The sequence below is a fragment of the Laetiporus sulphureus genome (assembly GCF_001632365.1).
Source record: "Laetiporus sulphureus 93-53 unplaced genomic scaffold LAESUscaffold_8, whole genome shotgun sequence".
NCBI classification, from domain to species: domain Eukaryota; kingdom Fungi; phylum Basidiomycota; class Agaricomycetes; order Polyporales; family Laetiporaceae; genus Laetiporus; species Laetiporus sulphureus.
In genome coordinates this window covers 845,242-854,773 of record NW_024468517.1, presented here as the reverse complement: position 1 = coordinate 854,773, position 9,532 = coordinate 845,242, and the positions used below count along the sequence as shown (strand labels likewise).

The 9,532-nt window shown below is 54.0% G+C and overlaps 4 protein-coding genes across 4 annotated transcripts in view; 2 read left to right on the top strand and 2 right to left on the bottom strand.

Moving 5' to 3' along the window:
- The window catches only part of LAESUDRAFT_723137 (uncharacterized protein), a 664-nt gene extending 561 nt beyond the window's left edge, over nucleotides 1-103 (bottom strand). The window contains exon 1 of the mRNA XM_040908352.1: nucleotides 71-103. The gene's annotated coding sequence lies outside the window, so the exon portion shown is untranslated. The remainder of the gene's footprint in view (nucleotides 1-70) is intronic.
- A 190-nt stretch (nucleotides 104-293) lies between these two features.
- LAESUDRAFT_756995 (uncharacterized protein) lies at nucleotides 294-1,092 on the top strand (the record flags this gene model as incomplete). Its single annotated transcript, XM_040912240.1, has 2 exons — nucleotides 294-338; nucleotides 970-1,092. The coding sequence occupies 2 exons, from the start codon at nucleotides 294-296 to the stop codon at nucleotides 1,090-1,092; spliced, it is 168 nt and encodes a 55-aa protein (XP_040767118.1).
- Nucleotides 1,093-3,228: 2,136 nt separating this feature from the next.
- On the bottom strand, nucleotides 3,229-3,582 carry LAESUDRAFT_723135 (uncharacterized protein). Its single transcript, XM_040908351.1, has 2 exons — nucleotides 3,463-3,582; nucleotides 3,229-3,408 (listed from the first exon to the last, which is right to left on the bottom strand). The coding sequence occupies exons 1-2, from the start codon at nucleotides 3,493-3,495 to the stop codon at nucleotides 3,283-3,285; spliced, it is 159 nt and encodes a 52-aa protein (XP_040767117.1). The 5' UTR covers nucleotides 3,496-3,582; the 3' UTR covers nucleotides 3,229-3,282.
- A 4,621-nt stretch (nucleotides 3,583-8,203) lies between these two features.
- LAESUDRAFT_748511 (uncharacterized protein) lies at nucleotides 8,204-9,531 on the top strand (the record flags this gene model as incomplete). The annotated part of the gene is made up of 3 exons (XM_040911519.1): nucleotides 8,204-8,292; nucleotides 8,493-8,578; nucleotides 8,637-9,531. 3 exons carry the CDS (start codon nucleotides 8,204-8,206, stop codon nucleotides 9,062-9,064), a joined length of 603 nt encoding a protein of 200 aa, XP_040767116.1. The 3' UTR covers nucleotides 9,065-9,531.
- Between the last annotated feature and the right edge of the window lies 1 nt (nucleotide 9,532).

Below are 9,532 nucleotides of genomic sequence, written 5' to 3'. Positions count from 1 at the left end.
CCACGCCCATGCCCCCGTTGCACTTACTATTTGTCTCATATTTGTCTATTGCTCTTTCACCACGTGACAGTGTTGACTGCAGAGGCCCAACAAGAACAAGCGGCAAGGATATTTTCTTTCACCGCTTCGGCGGCCGTTGCGAGCATTACTTAATGTGCTTCTTTTTCTTTCTCGTCGTATACTGTTACGTTCCCGCCCGTGCTCTATTTGCTATCTTTGTCTCCCCTATTTTCTTTTTTGGCACTTCCTTTTAGGTCGCCGGAACATGGCCTAATTCTACTCAACAAGAGACTATGAAAGTCGACGTCGTTAACTTCGGTGCAGAGACGTCGGCCCAGGTGCGTGTCGGACCTACTTGCATCGCGTACGATGGATCCCCTCGAGGAGAAACGTCGCTTTCTGGATCTATGTTGATGAAATCATTTTTCGTTTCATGTGTTTAGGTTGAAACATCAGCAAATAACGTTATCGTGCAGCAAGCGCGCCTTCAAGTTCCCCGTTTTATAGCTTACTCGTCGCCACTAGAACGGCTGCCTTCGTTGCGTGCACACTCACTTCAGTATACCTCAGAGGCTAGAGACACGTCAACACGCGCAGCTCCGCAAAATGCAATGTCTGTGGACACCCCATCAACTTCAACAGCTTCTCTTGTTTCTCCTCTTGATCTTAATTCGTTGAAATTGGCTCACGTGAAGCATCTGTTGACTGACCCAACAAAACGAATATGCCGGTACGAAGTCCCAGGTGGTGGCCAATGCCGGGATAGCGCCTGTGAAGACGTTCATCTGTCGAGGATACCCTCCGTTGATCCTAGTGGTACGCACGTCCTCTCGTCATTCTTGTTTGCTTACGCCTACATGTCCCTTTCTATCGCATGCATTCGATGATTCTGCCAATCGTTGCATGTCGTGTCTCTCATATTTAGATGAAGAAACAGCACATTTTCTGCACACATATGCTGTGTTGCAGAACGACTCTCGGTACAGCGTCAAGGACATCAAGGAAGCTCTGGAAGGCATGCGACAGCACTATCCGACGAAGAGCTTTGATGAGCGCGTGTCGCAGGTGTCGGTGATGCTGGGCCTGCAGTAGCTGCCACGGCAGCTGAAAGGATCGCGCAATTGTTCCTTTTTTGCCAGCAAGCGGGGCCTTCCCAGACGCCGGAGCACGACGAGGCAAGAGAAATGGCAGAAAGAAAAGCACGGGCCATGTCAAAGAGCGCGCAGCGCCACCGGTTGATGCATACATTGCCGGAGAATCGAAGGGGAATCGACGATTTGTATTGATTCGTGTCGAGTAGCAGTTGAGTTGCTCTCTATGCGGAGTTTGGTTTGGAGATTGTGCATGTCACTGGTATATGTCGGATGTCGGCGCTCTGCCTCCGTTGGCGTAGTTTTCGTATCTGCATTTGCATTTTAGTAGTAGTATCTTGTTTCCTGCAATTGCATGATGATTATGGTGACGACGTCTGAACAAATAAGATTTGAAAACACTGCGGTACGTCCCCGGTGCATCTGCATCGGGATTTGAGACACGCTCGAGCTTCCAGTCCCGCATTGATGTTTCTTTCCCTCATGCTCAGGGTCACGTACCGATCAAGAATATGAGCAAGACCGAAGGTGTCCTCAGCGGCTCGGTATCTGCGCCATGATGCTGGTTCCCTTTATTCAACACGTTGAATCCAATCGATTGGACCAGGTATGGAAATCACCGTCACCGTGAAAGAGGCAACCTCATTCGAGTTTCGGAAGGTGTTCTCGTGCGACGGGGGCCGTCAGTGTCTCTCTATTCTCCTCGTTGTCATATCATTTGAGATCTCAATTCTAAAACATAGTCGCTGGTGAACAAGACATATGCCGCTACAAGCCTCGGAGAAGGCTTGTTTGATTCGATACGGTACATAGGATGCGGGTGTCGGCTACGCATATTCTATCCGAAGAGGTTGAGACTGCGTTTTACATTTTAACTAGTGTTGCTTAGGTGAGTTTTTGAGGAGCTTATATGTACTAACAATCTTCATGCTTTCAACGGCGTTGTTCTACAGCTGATGGCTCAGCTGAGCCTGCTCGTCCTACACATGAACGCGCTGAGTGAACGCTTGGGTACCATAGGACAATCCGTCTTCGAAGCAGCTAAGTATGTAGCCATGACTCCTCTCGAGTTCTCTACCTATCTGCAAAGCTAATCGCCCAGTGGACAAGAAATCCAAAGCAAATTTAACTCGCAGGATACTTGTTTCAAAACAGCTGTACAGAGCGCCTCATCCATACAAGGCACACTACCGACCAGACTCCCGAGCCCTTAGCCCCAACGCACGCACGCAGGATCATCATCTGACCAGCGGACACCGTTTCCGGCACCGAGCCTCAATAGCCTCCGATCTAGTATGCACGAGATCATAGCAGGTGATTTTTGACAGATGCAGATAAACGCAGCACCACGGTTCTACGATCGGTCAGCGGCTGGACCTCCGCTGCGGGTGGACTTCGCTGCGGGTGGACTGATCTGGGCAGGCACGCTCATCCGGCCGTTTCGCGCCACGTTAGCTAGAAGGTAAGACGCGTTTGCGTTGAGGTTTTCGAAACGGTGAAGGATGTGTGTTGTTCATAATGATCTGGCGAGAAAATGCACGGCTGAAAAACCTCCAGATGTGCTACTAGGACTCTCGGATCCCTACGATGTTCCGCCGCCCGTTCTTGCTATGTGCACTGAAGAAGATGCACTAGTAAAATGAAGCTCTGGCTACAGCAAACTTACGAGCTCATGCCTCCGTCATTCTAGGTCGATTCTCGCCATCTGTGCTGTGCTTGACGCCGCGAGGCCTTCTCGTGTCTAGCGACGCTGTGCAGAAGGCAGTGTATCCTCGCCTGGCGAACGTGATCGGTGTCTTCTTGGAAGAAATTGTGCGCTATTGCATCTGGTGCTCACTGCGTTTTTCGTGTTATTACACCTCCATTACTGCACAATAACGTGCCTTCCTTCTTATGTAGGATCGATATGCGTCCTAGCATGAGCTAAGTGGATCGTCTCTGCAAAATGGGGTCATTCCTTCGCAATGACCAGCGGCCATTGCCACTCGCCTGTTGCCTCAAGCGCCTCAGGGACATCAAGACAGACCCAATCGGAGATGAGCTGGGGACGAGTTCATCCCCCCAAGCTTTCCTGGTCCGTTGCAACACGTTCTGGCCAGCGTTCGCGCCTAATCCGAGGATTCGTGAGTCCGAGCCGTGAAAATTTACTCACCCTTCGTTATAGATAATCGACGACTATCGCTTCATCTCGCTACCTCAGAAGTCGACAAATACCGCAGATTATTAAGCGTCTGGGCGACGGAGCAAAAGTTACAGGGTCCACATTTAGTGCGACTCTTGCCTTTTCTGGCCATGGCTGCCTAAACCGGGGGAAAAGGTCAGTTATCTCGGCGTCGAGACCTCCGCTGCTGATATGAGTTGCATCCGCAAGCTCCTTTCGGTAAAACAGCCGTTCTTTTCCCATGTTGGGAGATATGTACGCTCGGCGCTCAAGCGCTCAGCACTCGGAGGATGCGCAGACGCAGACGCCAGCGATGCGAGTGAAGCCGGCTGATCGGGATCTTCGGTCTAATGGTGATAAAACATTTCTCGCGCGTTGTCTATGAACTTCTCCGGACTCAGATATAGGGTTTCTAACGTACAGGTCATGCGCCTCTACGAGCGGAGAATTTTTGACTCGGAAACAAAACGTCAGTGACGGCTGCCTTTCTCTGGAGTACCGCTCAGGTTGATATGATAACTTGTGGCCCTTGTCCTCATCCACATGGGCCAGATGACACTGTTCTACAGATGCATATATGCTATTCTCAAGGGGTCAAGCTGACGCTGCAGCTGCTGGTAGACGCGCAGGATGAGCTGGCGCGCACACAGCCATATACGCACTGAGTACATGGTCACGTTCGCTACCCGTGCACTTCACCAAACATGGATATCGCGTCCAGGTAAGAGCATAACCGAGAGATGCACAGCGCAAGGTCTGACCGCCGAAGAGGGTTTCCCGTCCATAGAGCCGTCAGTCAGATTACACAGCGGTGATCAGGCAACACTCTTCAGGCTTTAGCCCTTAGCCCAGGGACCGTCCATCTGATCAGCGGACACCACCACAGGCGCCGAGAGTCAGTATCGAAAAGCCCCCGCTCTGCCTCCGAGGAAGCGAGACGGGGGTTTCATATCAGCAGTGCGATCATATGGCCGGCCGGTCGACTTGCTGAAGCGGATGAACCATTCTGCTGCCACACAACGGCCACTTCGTGCTATAACAAATGACCCAGCCGAGGAGAAGTCTGGAAGATTTGAAGACCGTCAGCGTACCCGGTATGACCGCGAGAGAAAACTCTGCAGGAAATGAAGCTCTAGGTACGTCGGACTTTCGAGCTTCTGCTCCCGAGTCGGTCCTTCCACACTTATTCTCACTCTCTGCGCTGAGCTTGAGGCCAGAAGACTGTGTAATGCTCAACGACCCTGTGCAGATGGTCCGAAATTTGCAGAGACGATCCGCTCGAGCGATGGTCATTGGTGTGTCGATCCTATCCCACAGAGAAGGTACGTGATCATGAAGTAATGCAGGTGTAATGGAACAAATACTCGGAAATCGTTCCCAGAAGGCGACACGGACCAATGAAGTCCATTAGATAGGGAGACACGCCCTTTCCCTGCGAAGAGCGACCAGTGCTAGCAGTGCGTGCTGTCGTCTATCGCTGATGGTGTCAAACAGCTCAGGGCCATCGACGGAGCACACAACTCCGAGCTGTCGGAGTTATCATGCTTGTGATATGAGTTGTGGACGTGTTCGTTAATTTCGTGGCTTCGGGGTTCATTGCTGGCAAATTCTGGACTCGGGTTCGCACCTGATCGTGAGCCGCTGGAACAGATAGGTTCTATCTTTAAGGAAACTCACCGTTGCGTCAGACAGAGCCATTCGTCGCGTTTTACATAAACTCTCGCTTCGGGGAATGGATAAAAGATGCACGTGCACCAGCAAATTACGTGAATTGCCAGTGTTTCGCACCTTTCAACTACATTGTCTATATTTGGAGCGTCAATTGCCGTTCCGGGCCATGGCTGCCTCTTGCGGCTATCTCCCCGTGACTCGAGATCGAGTTCCTGCCGCTGATGTAGATCGCACTTTTAAGCTCTAGCCTCGGGTGTTCCGATTCTCCTCCAACGGTGGAGACCACGCGGATGCAGATCGCGCTCGCGCCCGGCTTGTGCGGTTCATTACCGCGGACGGAGAGGAGACGGGATGAGCTTAGTCGACATATCCATCCCGCCAGATCCGGACGCATCAACCGTGGTGTCCACATATTATATACTGCCGAAGACGGCAGGCGAACTGCCGTTCTAGTGGTGTGATAGAAGTGCGGCCAGGAACGCCCCGGGCGCGATGTGAGCACCGAAGCGGCGCACAGTCATCATCCCCCGGAGGAATCGTCGGAGTGCAGACCTTTTCAAATGAGGAATGGGCACATGAGCAGGAGGGTGGGAACGCTACGATGTTGCTACGCAACGACACGCGATCCGCCTTCTCGGATTGGCTGCGCGCATCGGCAGGCTTGGCCGAGGCTCGGAGTCTGCGCGCGTCTTACCTGCGATCGAACAATTCCTCGAGGCTGCATCCAGTCCGCGCTCCACGGCCACAATCCGAACTAAGCTCAAGGTTTGCCCCGAAGCGCTGCCATATGCAATAACGGGGCAGAGATAAGCCTCGGCGCAAGGATCTTGGGAGAAGCGTGCCGTAATAGGATTCGGGGCGGCGTGGGCATGGCCATGGCGAGTCCGTGCAGATAGGATGAGAAGGGAAGGGAGGAGGACAAATTGGGCCCGCCGGTGTCCCGAGATGCGTCAGCAAGGCTTGCTGATGTTGGACGGTGGACTGTATGCAGCGCGGCGGGTTGAGCCAGTCGGGGGATGGGGCTCCAGAGCCAGGAGGAATTGTCAATGCGCACGGATCGCGAACTCGTAAGGTGTAAGGAATGGCAGGAGTGAATACCTGACGTCCATGCTGTGCTCATGCACCAGTACGCTTCGATTACTGTTGGAAATCAAGGCATCCATGCGATGGCAGTTGAACAAACTGTTCGGCGACGTGCAACATTCGATCACGAGCGCCGTTTTGAATTCAAGCCTGCATTCGGGCGAAATCGAGAAGCGTGCGACACAGTACATCACCAGCGTGCCCCTATCAAGCCATCCCCGCATCATCCCCGCACCCGTTCTGTTCATCGCAATTCATCGAGCTACGCATATATCATATGCGAATCATGCTACATGGAATGACACGATACAGACATTACATTTATCACCGCCGTGGACGGCAACAAACCACGTCTGCGACGCAGAGTAGCAGACATCACACACGCATCCCCTTGGCGGACCAGCGTACCTCCACGGACCCACGGCTTCCTTGAGCGATCCACCGGGTGCAGTACGCAGCTGTGTTCCCAAATGGAGCGTCCGCCCCGGCGCCCCGAAGCACGAACCTAATGTGACAACTAGCTGACACCTGGCCACGCTCCACAGTGACAATTGCTAAACAAGAAACACGCGCGGTCACCCGATTTGTCCATTCGTATCATCGCACAACGTTCCCGGCGCCATATTTATATAACCTCGGGCTGCCGAACATCTGACGTTTTCGGCCCCGGTGCTGACGTATGACTGGATGTGATCACAGCGAGGGCGGCCACCGGGCCAACGTATCACGGACCATTTAGGCAAGTGGGATACCATAGAGAGGAGGCTTGCGGAGTCTCGGCGAATGGGATCCTGGGAGCGCAGCTTGGCGTGAGAAGGGCGGCAAGAGAGCGCAGATAGAGAACAGAACGTATGCGAAGAGCACGACGGACGCCTGGACGAGAGTCATCGATCTATCACGGACGAGAACATGGAGAACAAGCGACATCTTATGTAAATGTCACCGAGCGCCCGAGGCGTTTGTGTGTGTCCGGCGCGAGCGGAAATATAACGTCGTCAGGTCGCGTGGTATGGATGTAGACAGCAGGATCCTCATGACGGAAAGCATGTCCTCCCCGAGTGTAAAAACGTGGACGAGCGATGGGTCGATTGACGACTCTGTCAACCCACCATCACTCGGCGCTCGCTTGTGCGTTCGGGAAGCACGAAGGGGAGGGAAGTTACTGGGGTAGGAGCTGAATGACGTTGTGATGGCGAAAGATGAGAGCGCCGAGTGTAAGTGTCGAGAAGATCACGAACAATACACACTCTTACGGGCATAGTGGGCGATTGCACAACGGAAGCTGGAGCGCAAGAGTAGGCATGTCAGTTCCGGAGTGTGAAAATGTGAAGCATCATTGAACCGACCACGAATTTGCTGGACGTGAACGCTCGGCAATCGTTTGTACGTCGGGAGTACGTAGGAGAAAGGAGAAAGGAGTAAGGCGAGATGGGCGCGAGTGACCGGCGGAATGAAGGGCGTTTAGAGTGTTATGAGATCTGCGGCGTGTATCACCCAGTAATTAAGCTCCTGTGCAAACCGAACGGATCTTAAACATGAGGTCATGACGCCTCGAGGACGAGAGGAATACCGTAAATCGACAAGCCTGAGCTGGACCAACGGGCAACACTTCTCGTGTGTGCGGTGTGCGTCGTCTGGCGGTTCTAGCGAAAGCTTGCTATTTCACCCCTATGTCCCTATACGCAACGCGCATACATTGAGCTGTAAATCCGGCGGTCTGTCAAGTGTGACACACATCGTCTGATCAGCACTGCAATAGGTGTGTAAGTCGCACCTGCAACGGACTCAGGAATAGCAGCCCTGTCACTAACATAAAGGGCCCCACAATTCATGTCGGATGTACAGAAACTGAAAAAACCCAAGAGGCGGCTGAAAGAGCAACGTCGGCATGACAGAATGCAATTCATATAATCGTGGACAGATGTGGATGTGAAAGGCTGGTGGCTCCACCCACCGTGACGCAAAGATCCCCGCTAGCATCTTGCAAAGGCTGTGTGGCCTGATTGATATCGAAGTTCCGGCTAGTCCGAGGACGTGCTATCACATCAGCGCTCAGCGATCGCGGGTCTGCAGAGGCTCTGCACCACTAGCAGCGCCTATCCAACAGCATCCCAACAGAGCTCGCCCAACGCAGCCATGCGCAGATCCTGTACTATTACGACATGACCATCCTATTTTCTCTGTCATCCTGTGCATTATGGTTCCCGTATACGGCCGAGGGCGGAGCCAGTTGCGGGGAATTTGCAATGAGCCGGCCGCGGAGGCATTTTGGGGTGGCGCGTGGCCGTGCGCGATTGATAATCGGGAGGACCTTGCGGCTCGAGTTGACGTTGTGCTTGATGCTCGGCTGCATGCTTAGGACGTTTTTCGTCATGCAAAGCCGTCAGGCGGCAAGGGCGGTCTCGAGGACGAGCGTGTGGAGGCTTGAGGAGTGCAGTAGCCATTGTATGATATGCGGACAATGCAATGTCGTTGACGCGTGATAGGCAGCCTCATTTGGGGTGCTGGGGAAGAGAAGCGGACGGCTGTGGCATGGAAGCGAGCGCTTGGGCTGTGATCAGTGACCGAAGGAGTAAGCATCATTGACATCGGCTGATGTATCCGCCCGGTGTGCTCGGACGTGTGGCCAGCGCGGCAACGTGGTGATGAGGTGACTGCGCCGTATGCCCATTGCGTCCACGGAACTCTGATTCTAGCTCAGATACGCACCTTCGCAGTGCAAATTACGCTGGGACATCGCGTCTGGAGTGAGCCTGGCCAAGAACAAGATACGGGCAACTGGGACAGAGACCTTCCAAGATCAGAAAGTCTCCCGCACATATGGAAAAGGCAAAAGCGGGCCAATGGCAGAACGCACGCGCTCGGCAGTGCCATCCCATGCGGGCGCAAGCAGCGAGAACGGCAGGAGGGCGCCCGCATATGGCGATCTGATGCGGCGAAGGGCTTGGCGGGTGCACCAGACGTGGAGGCGGCGGCGGACCGGGGGTCTGGGAGGGCAAGTGGATCCTCCGATTCGGGGATCCTGTTCGGGGTGCTCGGACGGCGATGCCCAAATTAGCATGGCGCCTGCCATATGCGCCAGTGTGCCTGGACGGGGGCAGTTAGTGCGCAGGCGCCCAGGACACAGAGGGGTTGGGCGGTGGGCACGGCGAGCGGAGAGGACGTTCATAACGGCGCAGCAGGGAGGATCGATGGGCCGAGATGGCAGGTGATATCTTATCGAGATCACATGCGGCGTGAGAAACGGAAAGATGCGGACAGGTTGTTGTGTGGTGTTTGGGGAATATATAAGGCAGGCACGAAAATGGGAAGAGAGTTTCCTCGCTCGTTCGACCCATTTCCGGCGACCTCACCTATTCGGGAGTGCGTCTGCTGCTCGCTGCCTCCCCCGTCCGCGGCCTCTCTCTTTCTGCTCAAGTACTGCGTGCAACCCTCGCGTGCGCAGTGCCCCAGTTGATGGCCTATCGCCTCCCAACACTGCCAGTTCCTCCCGCCGCGTCCTACTCGCCGTATTCCAACCCCGCCG

Coding starts and splice junctions, on each gene's coding strand:
- LAESUDRAFT_723135 (XM_040908351.1), bottom strand. CDS start 3,495: ATGGGAAAAGAACGGCTGTTTTACCGAAAGGAG. Junction 3,409..3,462: donor GGCTGTTTTACCGAAAGGAG/CTTGCGGATGCA, acceptor GAGATAACTGAC/CTTTTCCCCCGGTTTAGGCA.